The 23304-nt window shown below is 44.3% G+C and overlaps 2 protein-coding genes across 2 annotated transcripts; one reads left to right on the top strand and one right to left on the bottom strand.

The window, feature by feature from the left end:
• The first annotated feature begins 5791 nt into the window (after positions 1-5791).
• stard7 (StAR related lipid transfer domain containing 7) lies at positions 5792-9569 on the top strand. The gene is made up of 8 exons (XM_030354162.1): positions 5792-6659; positions 6846-7009; positions 7217-7266; positions 7573-7683; positions 7972-8054; positions 8175-8274; positions 8387-8471; positions 9273-9569. Exons 1-8 carry the CDS (start codon positions 6205-6207, stop codon positions 9437-9439), a joined length of 1215 nt encoding a protein of 404 aa, XP_030210022.1. The 5' UTR covers positions 5792-6204; the 3' UTR covers positions 9440-9569.
• An 8571-nt stretch (positions 9570-18140) lies between these two features.
• On the bottom strand, positions 18141-22942 carry drg1 (developmentally regulated GTP binding protein 1). The gene is made up of 9 exons (XM_030354860.1): positions 22754-22942; positions 22142-22265; positions 21519-21694; positions 21368-21437; positions 21077-21246; positions 20606-20736; positions 19789-19956; positions 19499-19621; positions 18141-18482 (listed from the first exon to the last, which is right to left on the bottom strand). The coding sequence occupies exons 1-9, from the start codon at positions 22790-22792 to the stop codon at positions 18383-18385; spliced, it is 1101 nt and encodes a 366-aa protein (XP_030210720.1). The 5' UTR covers positions 22793-22942; the 3' UTR covers positions 18141-18382.
• Positions 22943-23304: the final 362 nt, after the last annotated feature.

Raw genomic sequence — 23304 nt, 5'->3', positions numbered from 1 at the left:
AAAATACACAAAAAAAAACGGATTTAACCCCACCGCTGCATGGACAACTATGGGCAAGAGCATGGCCTGGGTTGGTTTGACCCAAGTTCTGGGTTTGGACATTTAACCCAGAATGCTGGGTCGTTCATTTGACCAAACCAAGCTATTGAAGTTAACTCTAGTGATGTGTTAAATATTACCCCTACAATGAGCTATTTACTGTCTTATTGCCTTGCTTCTTTTATATTAAATAATATTAATCAATATATAGGTATGCCATATAAATTATGATTGTTGTGTAATTTTTAGTTATTTCCTATAATCATACAAACATAAATACAAAAGTTGGCCACTGTAAATGTGCAGTTAATGACATTTTTTTTAACTAAAGCAAATTTTTTTGCAGCTCAAAATCATACAATGCAAGTCTTTCAAATCATCAAAAATAAATACAAATGGACCAACCCAAAAACACACGCCTTCAAAAAAATATTTTAAGCTCCTTTTCATGAATACATATGAACATCCCTGTTGCTAATTGGAGGGCTGTTGATAAAACAACAGTTTATAGAAAAGCGCTGGAGAACCTCCCAGGTAGGAAGGTACAACAGAAAATATCCAGCCTCCAGTAATAATGACAACAGAGGGAATGTGAAAGGAAAGGAAGTAGAGGAATGCGGCACATAACTTCAAATAAACCTACCCAATCCATAGAATGAAACGGAAGACGATTAGGGCCACATGTTGATTTTTGAGTTCTGAGTTTAAAGACCAAATTCAGCGACTATAATCAGAATTCTGAGATTAAAGCCAGAATTCTGAGAATAAAGCAGAATTCTGACCAATCTCACAGGCTAAATCTTAGAGGTTAAAGATTAAGTTCCTTATAAGGAACTCAGCCAGTCCACATACAGGACGGAAACATCACACTGACCGAAGAAGTCGGATGTAAGTAAGCAAGTTTTTGCGTGGTTGATGGGGTCCCGTAGACTGAAGAGGATTAGAGCCACATGTGATTTTCTTTCGAGTTCTGAGTTTAGAGTCAGAATTCTGAGAATAAATTCTGAATTCTGAGTTTAATAACTCAGAGTTCGGACTCTGAGTTCTGACTTTCAACTCAGGATTTAACCAAAACTAATCACGTGTGGCCCTAATCCTCTCTCGTATAATTAAATTCTATAGCTCCTTATTCAAGTATATTTTTATTTAACTAGCCAATAAAAAATTGGGGAAGGTAGAAATCCCTCTAAAAGCAGTCGGCAGACACCAGTGGTTTCCTTTGACAGGTTTTATTGCAGACTTTTACTCCAACTTCACCGTGAAAACTATAGATGAACACACACAGTACAACAGAAATCACGGCATTAGCTTTACATAAAATCATAAATTACACGGCACACATAGAGCCAAACAAGCAAAACAAAGTACACGGAAACAACAAAAAACATACCTTGTTGGCTGCATTCTATTTACAGGGACTTTGGCATATCACAAGCTGTTCACCTTCTCTCATGTCGCATCTCTAACTGACAAAGAGTAATCTTCTAGAACAATCCGCCTTACAAGTGACGTCATTCAACTAACTATTTAAATAAAAATTTAAACCCAAATAACGAACACAATTATTGAATTACTAATATAAACAAAAATGAATTTCCTTAAGGCTTGTCTTATAATATGAAAATACCAATTCAATTACAGAATCTTTTTAATGATGACAGTTACAGAAGGTGTTATTGTATCAACGGATGAGGCTTAATCTTTTAAATATGTTAAAACCCCCAAACATGTGGCTACAACCCAGTTCATTTTGCATATTAGATTAGATGAGCTTGAAAAAAAGTCTGCTTTACTTTCTGTCCCTTAAATAGTAAGTAACAGCTCAACATAATGTCTCAATAAAATTGAACTTGCAATTAAATGTTCTATAACAGGCTGTCAAGTTGCAATTCAGTTAATTTCTCTCTCACAAAACTATCCATCAGGTGTAAGCCACAAACTCGTAAACCTGGAATGAATGTCAAGAATGACAAAGCCAGATTGACAAGGCCATAAAGCTTTACCTTATGTTCCGTGTGTGAAATCCCGTGCACTGACAATTTAAACAATGATCCAAATCAACTTTGACCCCTCCCACATCTCCCCACCATCGTGTACACAGTGCGGCAGAGCAACCCTTTTCTTCCCTCACTCATTGGTACCAGTCTACTACTTCGATCTACAATGAAGTGATCCAGCGGTGTTGGGGTGGAGTCATCAGAGGACCGACCCTTTCAAGGGCCTCAGGCTTTCGCTGCCTGGGTGAGGCATACACCGTGGCCACCCTATCGGGCTCCGATAATGTCTGTTGTTCACTGCCTAGAGAGGTGCTGCTCTCCGGTCGCCTCTTCTTCTCCTCCTTGGTGGGGTTAGCTGACGCTGTCAGCATCTTCGATGCTGTGGTGCCTCCAGCAGAGGGGGAGGAAGATAGCAGGAACGACCACGTCATTGAGGGGGGACCACGTCTGAGGGCTCTTCCGACTCCTCCGCCTCTCGTTCTTCGGCATCCTTGCCCCCGTCCTCACCATCCGTCTGTGAGAATCTTTCCCGGTTTGGGGCAATTCTAACCGGCACCTCCCAGAAGACCGGCGGGAATTGGGGTCCTGCTCCCAGCGCAGCAGGATACTGCCTCTTTCAATGCCGCCGTCGCAGCCGCAGTAGCGGCGGCAGCACCCTCCGGCAGGACACTGAAGCAAAGGAAGCCGGCACCCACATGGGATCGACCAAAATATTTTTCCTTCCCACCCTTATGAAGATATTGAAGTCCCTTGGACTGAAAAAGACATCAAAGTACATCTTTAGAGAGCTTCGCCTTTTAGACCATCCTCGCCCTGTGCCTGTTGGGCATCACGCTCCCTGCCTTCTCCCCCCCCCACTTCAGACTAGTGGCTGTGGGGCGGCGTTTCAACGCCGTAGTATAGCCCGGGTATCGGCCTCCTCCATGAGCTCAGCGGACTGGGAACTTGTTCCACAAGGACGTCTCTACGGCCTCATGTACCAGTCCCCTGGACCCTGAATTTTCCCCCTGTTCATCCTCCCTAGGATGTTGGCTGTAAGGAGAAGGCGGAGCTGTCCGCGACTCTCGTGGCATGGTCCTCCATGGCGAGCAAACAGCCCGGTGACTCAAGGGCTTAATGGAATGTTCCCCATTGATCACACCTGGTGTGAAGGCGGTAGGTGCTATGGAATACCGCTTATTCCTAGACTGCATTCCTCAACTACCTGCTCGACCTCTCTCCGAGCGCTATGCATTTTACCAACATGGTTGGACAACATGCTGAGGTGCCTCAGGTGGGGACATCCCATCCATTTCAAGCACCATCCCCCAGCCATTATGGGATCAGTGGAGATAAGGTTGCAGGACCCCGTTGCCAGCACGTTTCTGGCCGCAGAGGTCGCTCGTGTCATGCCAGATTTCGACTCTTACTCTCTAGACATGCAGCCCTTCTCAAAGTGTGTTGAGGCGATCCACTAAATCTTGAAAATCTACTGATTTTTTTATCCTGAATCACTCAGAGGAAGCTGCGAGAGGACACATCATGTCGGGGGTATATCGTCTCCCCTTCTTGGGCTTCGCCCTCTACTGGGAAATAAACTCTCAAATCACCAATGGTCAGCTTTTCTACCTGGGGCTTTGCCTCGACTCGACCACGATTACAGTGAGGCCCTCGCCTCCCCGGCAAGACGCTGACCTGTTGGTGCTCACCCTTGTTGGTGCTCACCCTCTTTCACGCTCGCAGAGGTGTGACCCCACTTTATCATGCACCCTTTGGGGCTGATGGCAGCTGCCCGCCCGGTGGTACCCCATGGTCAGCTCTTTGGCTGAGCAGCAGTGGAGCACTGGCTATGGGCTCATAAAATGTTCCTACTCTTCGACCAGTCGACTTGTGGATGAAAAGAACGAGAGTGTTGTGCAAACATCTGACGTAAGAGATGGATCCAGAAAGTATGAAAATGGGAGTGGGGGAAAAGAAGGCAGGAAAAATAATTGACCAGTAGCTGGGTCAAAGTAACCCATCCAGCTTTTCAGCTGAGATAAAACCCCTTACAACCCCTTTCACCCAACATGAGCAACCAAACACCGTGTTTACAGTGTCCCAAACTACCAAGAATTATGTCCGAGCATAATCAACCAAACAATGTGTTTACAGACACAACCCAGCACTTTTTTATGTGTACTATGCACGTTTTGTTACTTTTATCTTTCTATGGCAAACGCTACATCTGCATCAACTCTAGTTTAAACTGGTTTAATCTGCTGCTTGAAACGGGCTTCCAAGTTCCAATAGGACCTGCTCCTGAAACCTAAAAGGCACCATCTTCCGAATATTATTGCTATTACAGATTGACAATTCAATTATTATTTATAAAGGACATTTTAATGTGCGTGACATAAAAAAAACAGTCAGAAGCATTATTTCTCAAAAGAGTTTCCCAAGACATTATGTGTGGATAAGTTTTAAGTATTGAAGTCTTAAGTGTTTTCACAGGGGCGTAGCCACGTGGGGGCCAGGGGGGGCCACAGCCCCCCCAGTCAGAGGTTGGCCAAAAAATCCTGAACGGAAACAGTCTAAAGAAAGCTTAAATATATGCACTATTATTTTGATCTAACTTTGACTTATCATTCTTATTTAAAGTGTTATAAACCGATGTTTTGAATAAATATTGCACTTAAAATACCCCCCCCCCCCCAATAAAATCCTGGCTAGTTTGCAAACAAGAAGAAAGCATTCAGAACAATTGTTTGTTAAACTGGCAGTAAGTGTAGTGATTTCAATTTAAAAAACAAATTGTTAATAGGCGGTGCCGAGTTTCTAAGGAGAGTTTCATGGTTTTATCTGGATGTCTAGTGAAGTCACAAGTCTGATCTTCTGCTGATCTAAGCATGTATCTAACGGTATTTTCGATTACTTGTAGATATTTTAAGTGATCAAATGATGAATTTGTGATACTTTTGTATTTTGTGTATCACATAGAAATCATATTGTTTTTGTTTTGCTGTACATTTACAAATAACGGTGAGTTTATATCTTTCATACAGTATTTAGTATATATTGTATCTATAATATAATAGTACAGTATTTATTCGAGAGATATGGAGCTGTGTATCATCAGCACAGATCTGATATCTGAACTTGTTCATCACATTTTCAACTGTCCTAGAGGAGGCATATCGATTAAAAAAGAAGTGGTCTAAGGATGGATCCCTACAGAACGCAAGTTTTATTTTACATTCGTTACATTTTAATCTGATCAGAAAAACATAAGGACAAGTGGAACTTGCTATGCAAATGCAGCCGAATAGTATGTTCCAGAAATCGCATAATCGACCAAATAACGTAATGAAAAGCGACCAGCGGAGGGCGCCATTGGTGCGTGAGGCCATGGCTGCTGTTTCCGTCACCAGGTAAACTGATCCAGAGTCAGGTCAGTAACTTCTGAAGCGTTTGGAGAACATACAGATAGGACGGAAGTGCTGGTCCCAATTCATTTTTAAACAACTTACCAAATGCTATCGATAGGGTGATACATACTGTTAGGAATATAAACATATGTGATTGCACTATACATGTCCACCATGTTAGGTTCTAAGGATTGCATAATAACAATGTAATGACTGTGTGCACTGACCGAGAGACGTCCTAGCACACATCCGGACAATCAAACGTGCTAGCGTCTCCGCTTTTTCTACACCTATAGAAGTCGCCCTTAAATGACAGCTATCCAATGGGCGTTTGTTTTGCATGTTAAGGCGGGTCTAAGGGGTGGGCGTGTATGAGACTAGAAGGAGGAGGTCAAATGTGTTGCTAGGTTTTGGAAGCGTGAGGTTAGCTGTTAGACAGGTGAGATATTGGACTTGGTACGTTGGACTAACTCGATATTATAAAGACTGCATTAGATTCACATCCGGTGTGAATACCTACGAATTGTTATTGTTTCTATTCCATTGTGCCTCGTATTGATCCCGGCTCACTCGATCACAGCTGGCCGTAGTGCTGTAAGTTAGCTCTCTGCTCAGACATTAGCAAAAGCGACAGAGTTAGTTAGATGGGACAGAACTAAACCTTTATTTGTTTAGTATGATGCCTCTCAGTGGTCCGTCTCAGTGGATCGTTGGGTACTTCGTGTTTCGACGTTTTTCTAGCAGCGCTGTTATCTAAACCCTGCTCTTTGAACCCGGTCATCATGTTTCACACCATGCCCAGGCGGCCCATGTGTGAAATGGGAATAAAAGCAGTGAGGCTTCAACGTACTTGTGCACTTAGAACGAATGCGAGCCAGGAGCATGCGAGTCCCGCCGGTACCGTGTGGCTGGGCCGAGGCCTGGGTCTGCTGCTGACATGTCTGCAGAGAGCTGGGCTCTGTGTGCGGGAGGTCTCCCGCCCAGGCAGGAAGAAGCAAGGCCTGCTGTCCCTATTTGCCAATCACTGTAGCTTTGTAACGGGTCAGAGGCTCAGACGGGCTTATCAGATCGGCGAGCTTTACTCGAACCTGTACTCCGAGCGGACCAGGTGGACCCTTGTAGGCAACATATGGCGGCGGTTTCAGAACAAGCAGGCCCCAGTGGGGAGGCTCGTAGCCGCCCTGGCCGGGGTCTTCATGTGGGAGAACGAGAAGATCGAGGATGAGGAAATCACCAGGTAGGATTTTAACCCTCAATCTTTGGCCTCTGAAACTTGCTTGGCCACCTTCCTAACTGCTTCTATTATATACACTGTTGTTTTGGGCTGTAGCAGTGGCAAACTATCACTAAGGTCACAAACATATTCGCTAATTTATACAAATTGTTAACTGTTGTAACGGTTTTATAATCTGTTATAAACCAGGTGTGGGCTCGAGCTGCGATCCCTCGACTCCATGAAGAGAAGGAATTCCTTGCCGGTGGAGGAGGCTGGGGAGGTAGAGGCTGGCTGGGAGTCCGTGGTGGAGAAGAAGGAATTCAAAGTGTGGAAAAGACCTATTCCTGACAGTCATCTCTATGAATACAGAGGTCAGCCAAACGTAACACGTGCTTCTCATATCTACTCTGTAATCTGAGTCGACCATTTGCTTCTGTTGACGTATATTTCCCTCTTGCAGACGCGTGTTAAGCAGTGTTTGTCTTAATGCAAGAGAGACACCTTTGGTTGCTCTGTTTTTGTTTGAGTTTTTTGACTACCTAACAACAGTTTACTTTTTGTTTTGAACTGTTCTACAGTGTTGGCCTCATACAATGACGTCACACCAAGACAGTTCTTCAATGTTCAGGTACAGAGTTTGACAATATACCAGATACTGGCCAAACCCTTGTGCTATCAGTTGAAAGGCAGAAAACGCAAATATCATGTTTAAACAAACCAACAATTACAATGTGCCGCGTGCAACAATAAGATCTAATCACGCTGCTCCTATTGCTATACATAGTGTAATCTCTCTGTAATAGTGGTGTTGTTGCTAGCCAACAACTCTTGCACAACAATGTAGTGGCTGTTAGCACCTGGCATACGCAGTAGCTCTTTGCAATACTATATTTAGCCACAGGGTCTCTTCAAGCCCCTCTCCCCACTCCCCCAGTTGGACACGGAGTACCGGAAGACCTGGGACGCGCTGGTGATCAAGCTGGAGGTGGTGGACCGCGACGCCAACACGGGCTCCGAGGTGGTGCACTGGGCCACGCACTTCCCTGTGAGTCCACGATCATACCATTCAACACTGGCAAAAAGTACATGCTGTACATCTTCATGAAAGCCACTGGTCCTTTTTATGTACACTTTCATAAGAGGAACTAGAGCTGGTGCAAAACCGCTCCATTGTAAACTATTCCTAATCAAGTTAAAATATGATGCAATCTTTACTGGCTTGTAAATGTAGTCAAATGGAAAACTCCATGTTATATTATGAAATGTCAAGCCCCAGCATCGAGACTATGTGTACACCCTAACAAAACGCCTGCCTCCTGCCCCGTCCTCCCAGTACCCCATGTACTCCAGAGATTACGTGTACGTGCGCCGCTATGATGTCGACTGGGAGAACAACTTGATGATCCTCGTTTCCAGGTGGGTGATCTGATGAAAATGTCAATAAAAACAATTGTCCAGAGTGTATTCCCTGAGCACAGAGTAGCCGTATCTGTTCACATGGTGTCCATGGGCTCATCGCATGGTTTTCTATTGCAGGGCCGTAGCCCACCCGCGGGCCCCCGAGACCCAGCAGTTTGTGAGGGTCCATTCCTACCAGTCCAAGATGGTCATCCGTCCTCACAAGTCTTTTGACGAGGTGTGTAGGAACCTTATTTACGTGCCCATAAAGGGATTTGAACCATTCATCAGAGGGTAACGAGTAGGTTATCATACGGTTAACCATGCCGATTTTTCGATTCTGTTTCTAGAATGGGTTTGATTATCTACTGACCTACAGCGATGACCCCCAGACCGTGTTCCCCCGCTACTGTGTGAGCTGGATGGTGTCCAGTGGTGAGTGCCTTCACACGGCTAACGCAAAGCCCCTGTTAGTGTTAGGGTAAGGGTTAGACGCTACAGCTTGTGGATCCCTTTATCTGAACGAGAGGTGGCTACTTAGACCTTTTGTAGTCACACTTTCACTGCACAGTTTTGGTTCATGAGGACCATGATTATAGTACCTTCTGTGCACTACTTCCAAACAACTGCTTGAGAAAGTAGAAGTGCTAAATTGGCGTAACAAAGCATCAGTGTTTCTTCTTGCAGAATATTATTCCATTGGGAATTCTGCGAGCGAAGCATTACTGCGCTAGACTTTTTATATTGATAGACACTGAGTAGTGAGTAGTAGTAGGGGAGTAGTGAAGTGTAGTATTGCTAAACAGGAAGGGAAGTGATTTATGTGGTGCAGACCTCAGGTTCAGTTTCACTGGTAGCCGATACTGGGAGGTTTCTCTCTGCAGCTGCTTTGAGATTCTGACTTGATACTGTTTCAGTATCAAGTGTATTTTACCAACTGAATTCATTTTGTAACAATAACTTGCAAAACTGATTCAAGATTCAACTAGTGTCTACAGAATCCACTGGGCTCAATCACAGGGATGATCTCCCCCTCTGTAATTCAACCACGACTGGAGAGAATAACCTTAGCACAAGGGATGAGATGGCTGCTCGAAAAAAAGTAGATTGAAGTGATTTAAAGAAGGAGTATAATCTCGAAAGTGGCTTTTTTCCTTTTAATCCTAATGCATTATGAAGAAAATGCAACAAACATGATTCCTCATAACGGCGTGTCTGCGGTTCTCGTCCTGCCAGGCATGCCTGACTTCCTTGACAAGCTGCACACGGCGGCGCTGAAGGCCAAGAACCTGGAGGTGGGGATCCACGACTACACCAGCAGGCTGAAGCCCAAGGACGCCGGCCGGCAGCCCAGCCCGGAGCGCCTCGCCGGGGAGAACGCCCCGGGCCCCATCTACGCTTGATGTGGAGGTCACTGCATTGGGGGGAGGGGGCAAGAGGAGAGGGGGGACACGCACTAGGAACACAAACATAAACCTAGTTACAACAGGTTCATCCATTCAGTCTGTTGAACGGTGGAGGGGGGGGGGGGGGGGGGGAGAAAGATGGAAATAGGATGCGTACGTAGAAGACACATCTGTCCTTCCACTGACCTTCCCCCCCCCCCCCCCCCCCCTCCTACATTGGATAAATCCAGTCGTCATGGAAACAAGTGGTCAGCAAAAAAATTCATCTATTTATTTTTTCTTCCCTTTTGGGCATCACAAACCGGTTGTTTCGGAAAGGTTTTTTTGCAGAACGTCCGCCTGGAAACTGCCTTTGCTTAGTCTGGCGACGAAGGTCGGGGGACTATGCAGGTTGACTGGTGCTAAAGCGATGCGTTGCTGCAGCGGCTGAGTGAGGCTGAGCCAAAACATGCTCCACGCAGAGACACTGTTGCCAAAGCGCTGCTTTTTTTTAACGCGGTCCCCCTCAAGTCTCGTGTCTCATTAGCCATACCCATTGACATTCACGCCAGACATCGTTTTAACCGTTCACATGCCGCTACTTGCGCTCATGTCGGCTTAGCTGTTGCTCACCATGGATCATTTGTTGTTGTTATTGCAAAATGAGTCTTCAATGGCTGCTTGTAGAAAGTTGTTGCCTAAATCGTTTGCCAGCCCAACAGATATATGATATTGATATATGTAAAGCAAATGGATGGATCCAAATGATGTCGGTGAAACGGGACTTCTGCATGCGTCGACCGCTACAATGGATTTAGCTTTTACTGGATGGGACGCTGAATCTATTGGTCGGGGGGACAACATGCCCACAGTTTGTCTTCCATGGAATGAACCATGTGAAGCTTCGACCCACCGCCGACCCCCTCTATGAGCACGGAGTACTGATCTCATCCGTCCCACATTATCTGTGTGTTTTTTATTGTTATGTTTTTTGTTTTTTTTAAAGACGGGTTTCTCCAACAGCTTTGTAAATCTGGCCGGTCCTCAAGCAGACGCACTCCTCAGATATCTTGGTACGCCCCATCGACTAAATGCTCTTGAACAGCACACATCCCATCTCCCCCTGTCCTATGAGTCCATATATTACTGTTTGTGGTCCATCTGCAGAGACATGCAACGGCTTTTATGTGTCGTCAATTCAACCAAGTAGTTGGTCGAACAGATATTATTGTTTTTATTCCTTGTTGAAAACCATATACATCCACAACTGGTGGCCTGACTTGAGTTAGCCGATGTGATTAAGAATTCCTTTTCCTAGGTTGTCATTTATTTTTTGTATTTCATGTAATACTGGACTCGACCATCAAGGCTCTGGTTGTACCCAGGTGTGTGTCTATGTGTGTGTGTGTGGGGTTGATTTTTAAATGTTCATAACACGCATGCTGTAGGAAGTCAAGTGCTCAATTGGACTATTATTTACTCAATACTGCCTGACAAACGTCAAATGTCACCAATAACATTTAAAATTTGATGCAGAGTGGGTTGTTTGTGTACGGGATCATAATGGACGAGTTAAGGCTTTGGATAACTACTGGGTTAGGTACTAACTTAGTTACTACTACTAACCCCACGATGTCACAGCCATATTGACCTGTTTTCAGCAAATTGCGAGTCTAGTGTTTTAACAATACGTTTGCCAATGTCAATTTATTAAGACATGACCAATACGTTTTGAAGTATGGGGAATGTTTGTAGTGCGGGAAAAGGAAGTGACTATCTATTATCATTAGGCTATAGGCCTTTATCGCAGAGGTGTATAGGATTTGTGAACACAGGTGTATCCCATAATTATTATCTCATACACCTGGGTTCACCCTACTATGACACTGGGACTCTTGGCTTGAGGGGTTCAATGGTGGAGCTACGAGATGGATGTACTAACATAGAAATTAAAAGGTATTCATGGATAAGGAATATTCAACTTGAACATTAACATCTTCCAGGTCATTTCTAGACGTGTGTGTGCCACAGATTCTCAAAGGGTTTTGTTTGTGAAGAGATTCAACCTTGTGTTGTGATTAATTATTGTTAAAGCTTCTAATGATTGTATAATGCATTCTATATACATAAAAAAGAAATGGGCAGTTCAGTGGCATTGTTCCCTTGTAATCCTGTGATTTGGAGAAATATTGAAATTGAACATCTTATCGTTTCAAATAAACAGACCTTCAAGTGTATCTAGTGTTGTGGTTTACATTGGACTTTGGCATCTGGCCGTCGTAATCATGTTCAAACACAACTCAAGTTAGTATTGCTTGCGCGAGTGTCCAAAACAGACTTAATCTTTCTCCTCATGTCCTTGAGGCAGCCATGTTCTCCTGGTCTGCCTCAAGGACACCTGAAAAAAAGCTTTTTGCCACTTTTCGCTTAAATCATCATGGCAACTCAGTCCTTACTCAGTAAATCGTGACTTTAAATACACATCTCATCTCAAGGGGGAGTCTAGATTAGTGCTCAGCAATAATTCAATCTATTTTATCATCTGAGTGGTATTGTAAAGTCATTGAATAAAAATATTGGCTCAAACAAATCAGTTGTAAAAGGCTTTCTGTTGAGATGAGATATTGTATGGAATATCTTGTATAAGATGTATTATACAATTGTTACAAAATAATATAAATATTACCTTGATTCAAACCAAAATTACTAAATATTTAAATACAGTGACAACACTAGAGTGAAGATGAATTGTTTGAATTCATGCATCATAAATTCATACTCATATTGTGACGTTGAAGTCCTTACCGTTACCGTGATCATACATGTTTCCGTCAGCTAAATATCAAGCGACTTTGTTCGGCCTCTTCTTTCAGAGCACGCAAATTCCCTTGATTCACGTTCACCTTTCAGTGCATTTGCGCATCGGTGCAGCAAGTTCGGCTGTGGCCAACGAATGCAACAGGTGTTGACTGCACGGCGGCACGTAGACTGCAGTCACTACTCGGTGCCATGGCGATCCATGATGCAAGAGCGAAGTCGCAGTTCTTTTAGTTAAGTCAGCTGGTGAAACATGGCATCTGGGCTGCACCGCGGCCTCCGAAAGGGGATGTTGATTAATGATGTCCCAAAGTCTTCTGAAAGTGAATATACTACAGTGCATAAGTGGTATAAATGATGATATCTCTCCCCCAGCTCTGTTTAATTTGCCATGACGTCACCGAGGTGAGGTCAGATCTCTGTTCCGTCTATAAATACTCGGTTTGATTAAGATTTCCCAAATGGCCTGTTGGGTGAATATCAATCTTATCATCTTAAGATGCTTTAGTGTTCAGGTTTGTGGGCATTGCTGAATCGTCCATCAGGGCCTTTATGGCAGGCTTCTATGGCGCGTCATGCTCCAGACAGTGTCAGGGCGTGGTTCATGACTTATGGCTAATGCGTTTGGTCTCGTATGGCACGATTTGAAACCTAAACATCTCTGTGCTTTACGTAATTTATTTTTAACTGAATTGCCAGTAACCAGTCACCAATTTCTTCAAACTCTGCTCTTTAGTTCACCTTCATATTGTCTGATTGCTAGCGCTTATCACTTTTGCGTCTAAGTGTCTTAGAGAAGGACCATGACTCCTTGTCGGCAGAGAATCGCCGCTCATTGATTTCTATGTAGTTTTTCATTTGTGGGGAAAATGAATACAAATAAGAGAATCTGGGTGCTTAAATCAATCTGTTTATTACACATTCATTGACAAATACATTGATATGAAATGGGGTGCTTGCTTCAAGCATACATGGGGAAAAAAATAATCTTTGAAACCAATATAATATAGATGAACTCAACAATGAACACAATGTTGGTACATTATAAGCAGAGAGGACAATCAAAGAAAAAAACATATCTAAAAGTGCTCTTCTCATTCAGCATGGAAAACCAATTTCCTTTAGCGAGTTGCAGAAAATATGTACCCGCTTTGGTCGGGTAATTTTGACCCTTAACTCTTGAAAATACAGATAAGTTAGTGTGCTTAAACGTTAATAATTATAGCAGACATTCAAGGCTATTTACCTTTTTTTTTATATATATATGGATGGATGTTGAATAATAATCAATGATCAAAGTGTATAAATGTTCTGTATCTGGACCAGATGCTCATTCATTTCATTTTTGTCCAGATTGATGCTATTGTGCTCCTCATACATCGTCGAGTGCAGCATGTTTTAACATATGACCTCTACCGCTTACGTGTATTAAAAGCCTTTCTTGAAAGCCTTTCCCTACAGCAATTCGTTAAATCGACCAATCTGCCCACCAGTAGAGTACAGCTTGTATGAAACATAGCGGTCACATCACATTGATTTAGGTATCCTCAGAAGTAGTGTCATAAAAAAAAATTGCTCGCTGGAAATTGTCCGGTAAATTACGTTTTTGTTAACTATTCAACATTTAGCCTTTCAGTAATACAAATTAGAGAATACTTTACATTATCAAAAACTTAGGATAAAACCAACTATTCTGAAGTTACCTCGGTAGCATTGATGCGTAACCTTTAGTCACATAGTTGTCAGATACAATCTATTAAAATGCATATTTCTTTAAATCATATTTGCTCTGATTTTTAAAAACGTAGTCTAACATTTCCTTTCTTGCTTTGCCTCAGTTAAAAAGAGGGACTGGAAAGATTTATAAAAATGTGTAACAACTACATTGACATCAACCTTACAGAGTGTAAAACAAGACGTAGAAGCAGGTTAGGCGAAAGAGAAGACAAGTGCTCGCAAGCCTCCAAGGTGCTTGGTACAACCATGGACAGAAGACGCACTGCATGGTTAGATCAAGCACAATGGGGTCCTGGGCAAAGACATCCACCCGTTGGTGAACTGCATCAACCCAGTCCCCCTGAAGGGGACGGATGTCGAACACCCAGTAGGACTTACTTGAAGATGCAAGAAAGGAAACCTTTTTTTTTTTTTTAAACGAATGATCCAATCTTCACGAGCTAAGTTGTTGTAGTAAATTGTTGGATAATGGTGGACGAAGTTGTGAAAAAATAAAGAAAAATCATTCATTCGGAACTGCAGAAAGAAAAAACAAAAAGAGGTTTAAAAAGATTTGAGTTCTTCAACAAGGGTTGTAAGCCGATCCCCGACTCTGGGATATTGGTATCCCGAGAGGAGAGGATATGGTGGTCGGTGGTGGTGGTGGAGAAGGTGTGAGGCAGGAGCCGGAGCTCCTGAAGTGATGAACTGAAATGACATGGGGGGGGCTTTGCAAAAAATCTGCGATAAGGGGGAGGTGTTCGTAAGATATAGTGCGGCTAGGAACATCTGCAAAATTACGAAAAGGAATTAGTCATGGGGTCACACTGCGGAAAAAGTGGGACCACCCTTACTGCGTACAAACTGCGTCAAACCCCACCCATCGCCCGCTTACCTCAACCTAGCAGACATCGACGCATCAACGAGCGAGGAAAATATCGTGAAACATGACTCCACGATGAAACGTTAAAATATCCGACACTAAAAGGAAATTTTCTTCGCAGTGAGATCTTTCGAGATGCCTGGTACTGAATGCACTCCAGATCCTCTGACTGTCGGGCATTTCAAGGGTTCAACGCTCTAGAGTTTAGCTTCAGATGGTCATCTTGTTAAAACCACAAGCCTTCAACTGAGAACACAGCCACCGAGTTTCTAACTATTCTAACCATTGAACAGAGCAAAGTGCTATTGGTGGCAAGGGCTTCAATAATGGTCATGGTTGCATCGCTATTGTCTCAAGACATCTGTGGACGGATGCCGTTTGATCACCGTTGGGACCGACCAATCCTGACATGTTCCTCTAACCATGTTAACGGTCAACGAGAACAATGTCAGGAGTTAAGATGCCTATCAGCTAAAAGGTCCTTTCACAGAATCCCCCATCCCAAATGTTTGCCAATCTTATTACCATAGTTCTAGGGTCCCAAGGGACCTTTTAACCCAAACCTAAAGGCCCATCATGATAATCAACTTACACCTCTTGCCACAAAGCCACTTTGTGTGAAGCAATTGGATAAATCTACCGATGCTGTCTAGGGAAAACGAGATTTCTCGTGGCTAGTGGAGATGATTTATGGCATGAGATAGGTCAAGAGCTGGTAATGTTGAGATGGGTTGGTTTAAGGCATGGTTGTGATGTGATCTCCGGTGGGATGTGACGCATGATCCTCCTTACCCTTTTCGTTTCTGTTTACTTAATAATAGGAAGGTTGTTCCTGATCCCTAGAACAAACAGGCAAGCTCCAACTATTAGTTTGATCAGTACAATTTTCAAAAGAACTAAAGACATGTTTGAATTTTGTATGTTCAAAGCATTTTCGTCCTCCACGTTTAAATAAAGCAGTCAAGGATGCTTTGGGTAGAATGAAAAAAAAAATGCATAACTTGAAATACAGAAAAACTGAACAAACTAGACAACGAGTAAGAAATCATCTTAAGAAAGAAATATAAAGAAAGAAAGAAATAGTCACCCATATTCCACGACCCATCTCACTACATAAAATGTAACAAACAGCATGCAGCAAAGGATCGTACCACAAACATCATACACTCTAGTATCTGAAGTCCCCACAAAGCCCTGCTCCCTGTTCCTGCTGCTGTAGAGAACACCCACCTGGTCCGCAGGCCTGGCCGCCGGCCGCCCCCCCCAGGCGCCGGGGAGCCGCCGGGGGGCCGAGTGGTGGAGGAGAGCTGGGTGTCCAGAGCAGGCTGGAGGTCCAGTCGCTGGCTGCCCGGGAGAGAGACTGTCTGCATCTCCTCCATCACCCTTCCCCAAGTCCCCTGTCCTCCTTATTTCCCGTTAGGAGGGGGGTGGGGTGGGGTGTGTGTGTGGGGGGGGGGGGGGGGGGGGGGGCTGCCAGTTCCTTCTGGGATAGGTCGAAATGTAACCAGGACTTGGAAAGAGGGGTGGGATTGATTTGGAGTTCAGGGAGTTTGGGAGGAAAGGGGGTCCGCATTTCATAAATATTAATACAGTCCCCCCCTCCCTCCGTCCCCCCCTTGAAGGGGGCAGATTCTTTAATTTCGTTAGAGGGGGAAGTGCTTTATTCACTTAATGGCTTTTATTAGCGGCCGGTCTTCAACTCTTTCATTAGCTAAAGTGCTGCTGTAATTTACAGGGAGAAAGGGGGTGGGTGGGGGAGTCGTGGGTGTGGGTGGGGGTTGGTGTGGGGGTGTCTGCTGTGTGGTTGCTCCTGCTGTTACTGAACATGCACTGCTGCCTGAGGGCCATGCAGCGTTTCCTCAAAGCAGACATTTCTCCCTCAGAGTGAACGGTAGACGCCAGACACGACACGTTTCGCATTGCGTTGCAGATCGCATCTCTAGTGTTTGTTTAAGTCTCCCATGCAAATTTGTACAAATTGCCTTTTGGTTTTTTAACCTCTTTATAGTGTAAATTGGGCTTCGAATCTAAGCCCATTTTACACAACAAAATATGGCAATTTGTGCAAATTTGCACAAACTATAAAAACGTTACTATAAATAAAAACAATGCTTCATAGCACTGTTTCATCTTTCCGTCCATCTAAAACTTAGATGGAAGGAAAGATGAAGTACAGTGCTACGAAGCATCGTTTTTATTTATATTAATGGTACTATTACTTTGAATAGAATAGAATAAACAAACTTATAGACAATGAAGTTAGTGATTCATTTTTAACAAGTTATAAATTGGCTTTATGTATTAATTTACCTTCAAAAAGCTTGTAAGATTTCAATATTGGGAAACCACTTTGCGTCATTTTGTTTTTTATTATGTTGCTATAAATTTGAAATTGAACAGCAATTTCTTTTTTCGCAATGCTCATAGCATGATACATTTCTTATTTCAGGTAAGTTTCATGTTTTTTAATCAATATACTGTAGATATCTATATCTGTATTTATTTATTGTCAGGAAGCACTTTAAGTCTGCCTTGTGTATAAAAAGTGCTATATAAATTAAGTTGCCTTGCCATGTGTATGCAGTAACCGCCCCATAACGACTACATTGGATAAGTCAGCCATCCCATATAGGATGAAATGCTGTTCTTCACATTGCTCAGAATGTGGTTTAGCTGAGCACAGCTGGGCCTCCATACAGCTGCTTTAGACGTCCCCAGACTGTCTGATTGAATGAACATATTAGCCTGAGTGACCGTCGGTCCTAAAGCGAGGGGATGGGCTGCTATCTGCCCCCATCGTCAATGTCCTATAAATCAGGAGCCCTAATGAACCTCTTCTCACAGCGCCATGGACGGCACGCTGTAGGCCTATGCATGGGTGCTTCCTTTTTTCTCAAAAGACTAGCTTTGGTTATATATACACACACACACACACGAGACAGGCAGCCCGTTTATTTTTTGTGTGGTCCCACAACTTATTTTTTTTTATTGTATGATAAAAAAAAAAATGATTATATGAAAATGTGAAAAAAAACTGTTTGCTGCTGAATTTGAGATTAACTTTATAACAATTCTTATGTTCTTTTGTGTGAAAAATAAGGTGCTGCACATTTAAATTCAATATATTGGATGCTACTTTCATTACATCTCCCTCAGGCCATATCTTTGTCGATCTTTTAAATTATATCTGTGTAATATCAAATGTATTTATTACTAAAAACTCCATTAAATACAGCCCAGTCGTCTTACGTATTTAAAATCGATGCCGGGTCAAATCCAGCGAAAAACAGGTTGAACAAAACAGCCCTTTAAAAGCATTTTATTGTACAGGTTTCTATTCTTCTCCCCAAGTCTCATTTGTCGATATTCAATGTGAACTATTAAAGGTATTTAAACACGGGCCGAGGGATTTCTCTCTGGACCAGTAACAAATCCAACTGGTATACGTTGGTGAAGTCAAGACGTTGTGGGACGCGTCCCGGGTGGTGGAGGACGCGGCGCGAGGAACGGGGCAGGGCCGAGCGGGGCGCCATGGCGATGGGCGTCTACTTCTTCACCAACTGGATGACGTCTTCGTCGTCCATCACGTGGTCCTTCCCCACCTTCTGGGGGTTGTGCTTCACCGAGGCCCCCCACACCAGGGCGCTGGGGGAGGACACATCGCAACGTTACACACACACACACACACCATGATAGCAGCCATAGTTCTATAGCACACAACGTGTTACACATACACACCATGATAGCAGCCATAGCTCTACAGGACACAACGTGTCTCACACACACACACACACACACACACACACACACACACACACACACACACCATGATAGCAGCCATAGTTCTATAGCACACAACGTGTTACACACACACACCATGATAGCAGCCATAGCTCTACAGGACACAACGTGTCTCACACACACACACACACACACACACACACACACACACACACACACACACACACACACACACACACACACACACACACACACACACACACACACGTCTCCTAAGGAAACAACGTTACACACGCTATTGTCCGGTGATGGTCTCTTTTTACATATTGTCCAATCATGGTTATTCTCAATTGGGGAATGTATGATCCGATCGCCAAGGGGTGGCGTGCAAGCAATTCAGTTAACGTTACGTGGATAAACAACCGTGATAACTCAGTCAGCACACACAACACAGATTTATAACATCAAAAAATCGAAATCCATGATATTTCCTCTACTGCTGCAACAGACAGATGGTTTGTGTGTTCACTTTTGCGCCAGCCAATCAAACAAAGGCTCCGACCACATAAAATCCTCCATTAATTCAATGAAAATATATCACATCGTCCTTGCTACATTCAAGGTCACATTCTCCAGACGCCGTTTCACGTGGTCTTAAAGAAAACGGAGCGGCAAATACTTAACTGTCTGAGATGCTGCTACCCTCTCAGACAGCTTTCAAGCAAACTGACCTTTAATGCTGAATATTGTAATAAATGAATAATGTCAACTACATCAATGTCTGAACCCATGCATGGTACCTTAATGAACACATGAGGGATATTCTCTTTCGTGTTGCATAACACACTATCCACTGAATATATAAATAGCAGTTGGTCGTTAGGAGGAGAATCATGCACCGCTGAGGGTACGCTACTCACTATTTGAACTCCTTGATGAGGGTCTTGTGGATCTTCAGGCAGAAGTCCTCCACAGCCGTGTGGTCGTCGGGCAGAACCACCGGCGACGTGTAGTCAGGGAGCTGGCCCTTGGGCTTGGTGTAGCTGTCGAGTAAACACACAACACATCACATGAGACAACATATCACATCGCCCGCGGTGAGGAGAGGGTCTCGGTACCGTCTCCCCTAACCGCAACGTCCTAGAGCTCATTCTGCTTGGAAACTACTCTATGGCGCCCTCTGGCGTAGAGAGGAACGGGGAGCACTTACATGCGCACTAGCTTCAAGTAATCCCACATCTTCTCCAGCAGATCGTCAAAGTTCCAGCGGCTGTGGGCCGAGATGGGCACGCAGTGGGGCACCTTGTAGATGACGTCCAGCTCCTCGATGGAGATCTGGTCGATCTTGTTGAGCACATAGATGCATGGGAGGTAGACCCTGTGGGGAGAGGAGGAGGTGAGCAGGGGGACGCACGGGACCAAGACCCTGGGAGGGAGGGGGACCCCAGGGACCCTGAGAGGGGAGGGGGACCCCAGGGGGGAGAGGGACCCCAGGGACCCTGAGAGGGGAGGGGGACCCCAGGGGGTAGGTGGACCCCAGGGACCCCAAGAGGAGGGGGACTCCGAGAGGGGAGGTGGGCTCTGAGAGGGAGGTGGGACCTGAGAGGGAGGTGGGCTCTGAGAGGGAGGTGGGCTCTGAGAGGGAGGTGGGCTCTGAGAGGGAGGTGGGCTCTGAGAGGGAGGTGGGACCTGAGAGGGAGGTGGGCTCTGAGAGGGAGGTGGGCTCTGAGAGGGAGGTGGGCTCTGAGAGGGAGGTGGGACCTGAGAGGGAGGTGGGCCCTGAGCCACAGCACAAAAGGAACAATCCTGTTGCAATTGTTTGATTTGTCGTTAATATGGTCATATGAAAAAACAACACATGAAGTAATATAAACTCATTGTGTATCCACAGTCAATTCAACTATTCCCTTGAGTAAGTCTGAATTAAAGAGGTTGAAGTGAAACTAAAGTGCTTTTTACAGCTATAATCCAAGATCCAGGAAAGATGGTTCAATTCAAACTGAGACACTGCATGATCAAGTGCTTACCGGTTGCCCTCAACGACGTCGATGAGGTCATCGGCGGTACAGTCTCCACGCAGGGTGATGTCGGCGTTGAAGATCTTGTACTCTGCCAGAATGCTCTTCACTTGGTCACTGTCCAGCTCACTTTGAACACACTGGACCCAAGGAGACACACGATATAACAACACACACTAGACCCAAAGACACACAGGATATAACCTTACACACTAGAACCATGGCGGGGAGATATAACAATACACACTAGACCCATGTAGACATGACACAATGGAACCTTAATGTCTAGTTCTGGGGGAGGATGGTGTAGTGGTTACGGCGTGAGGCGACTTCCAGCTGAAAGGGTCCAATTGGAACCCCAACATTCCCAGTTCACTTGTACGCCTCCTTGAGCACGTTGGCCAACACCTAGCTGCCCCTTAATGAGTACTCAGGCCTTCAAGACTGAATGGAGGAGGTCACTGAGTGAATGGTACGTACAGTGGCGGTGAAGTTGATGCCTCCCTTGTCCTTCCTCTTGTAGCCGATGTTGGGCGGCTTCTTGTTCAGCCTGATGCCGAAGCCCTCCAGCTCGTGCTCGATCAGGTTCTTGTGGCCCAGGGGCTTCAGGACGTCCAGTACGATGAGGATCAGGTTGCAGGTCCGGGCCACTGAAGAAGGAGGAGGAGGAGGAGGAGGGGGAGTTCCATTAGACCCCTGTGACACTGGGTCTTTTCTGCCAATGGAGGCCATTTCCTGAGATCATAATACAAACGGGACAAATGGACTCACCGGCGATGACCTGTCGCCCTCTGCCTTTACCGTCCTTGGCCCCCTCAATGATTCCTGGCAGATCCAGAAGCTGAGAAGACAAGAGTATTCATCCATCTTCACGCTCATGATACCGCTCCTTATAAGAGCAACCGTTGCTCCAGGTGTTTACCTGTATCTTGGCTCCCTTGTAGCGGATGACGCCGGGCACCGTGGTGAGGGTGGTGAACTCGTAGGCCGCCACCTCAGAGTACACCCCCGCCAGGTTACTAAGCAGAGTGGACTTCCCCACAGAAGGGAAGCCCACAAACCCGATACGGGCATCACCCGTTTTGGCCACATCAAAACCTGGAGGAACAGACGGGGGTAGGAGGAAAGTTCTTCATGAGGAGTTCCTGAGAAACTTAATGTAGAAACACAGCAGCTCCTTGCATTCTTGTATAATAATATAATATATAATAAAACAACTGGAGACAATGACTTTGTGTATTAATGTTTACTTTGGCTTAGTACTTTTAAGACCGGGATGCCATATTCAATATCCATGTCCAATGTGGATATCCCATTAACTTAATGTTTTCTTGTCATTTGGGCTTCAAGCCATCATGAATCAATATTGGTCAGATTGGAGAACAAAGTTACTTTAAGTGGAACAAAAATTTGTTTACATCACTGACTGACAGTAGCAAGAGCTGGCGCTGTGTGCCAACGTCCACTTTAAGGCTACTGCTTGCACTAATAAACCTACTAATCAAAACAGTCTGACCGGTCGTATACAACAGGAACATCTCTCACCTTCGCCAGTACCCCCGCCGCTGCCTCCCTTGGGACAGATGAGTTCCCTCCTCAGCTTGGCGAGGCGAGCTTTCAACAGACCCAAGTGATTGGATGTGGCCTTGTTCTTCTGCGTCCTGGCCATCTACCAATCCCAGCAGAAAGAGTAGCACCGTTACATACATGCAATCAGTGGACAGCTAACATCTTGGCATGTTTACAATATGTCTTGTTGGTGTAATAAGAACAGTCTAAAGATTTACATTTGAGAGATAGTGAGGTGTGTGTTATTTTTTTAATTAGTACGGCATCAGAGGTCTGATGTGTGGTGCTGTTAAAGGTAGTAATCCATTAAAGGAGTAACGTTAGTGTTGCTGAACATTAATACACAACTACTCCAGATGACCTATCTGCCTATAACATCACTACGTTATATATAATAATATGTAATGTAAACACGGAACCACTCAGGCTCAGTGCATTCACCTCACTACACCTCAGAACGAATTAAAGCCAAAGTGTTGCCCTCCCAGCTGTTTGATTATAGAGGCCCACTGTGTGGCACTGGCTAGGCTAAGGTAGCTAGCCACAACGTGACTGATTTCGATACATTGCCAGCTACTTAGATCTTACCTCATTTTCAATTTCCGCGATTTTGGCGAGTAAACTCATGTTGATTGTTGTTGTTTGCTGTTATTTAGTTAAACAAGAATTGTATTATTCACGTGGAATTTGCCAACTTATCAGATTTTCTAGCTAGCACACAGACCAGCGTTGACAATCCTGTGTGCCGCTACAGAGAGAGCTCGCGGGAAATATCGCGAGAAAATAGTCACGAAACCCGAAAGTAAGGCAAGCCAAGAGGTAAAAGAAAACCAGACCGCATCAGTTGAATAACATTTACCTGTTTACTGATCAGTATAATATATAATATAGCAATAATCGATGCTTGCATTATGTTAACCATAGCAACGACCTCTCCTGTTTAAATATAAGCCTATATGTATGGCCTAAAATAGAACAAAATAGTTATTCTGATATATATCATATAACTATACAATAATGTTATTCTATATATAGCCTAATTGATTATGTAAGACACACCAAAAGAACACTTCACATGAATTTACCAATGTTTTAGCAAATTATTATAGTGATCATCGGCGCACCCATCAACTAGTCGC

Source organism: Gadus morhua, chromosome 4, assembly GCF_902167405.1.
Source record: "Gadus morhua chromosome 4, gadMor3.0, whole genome shotgun sequence".
Lineage (NCBI taxonomy): Eukaryota > Metazoa > Chordata > Actinopteri > Gadiformes > Gadidae > Gadus > Gadus morhua.
Note: the sequence above shows the minus strand (reverse complement) of the source record. Positions and strands in the feature narration are given on the sequence as shown.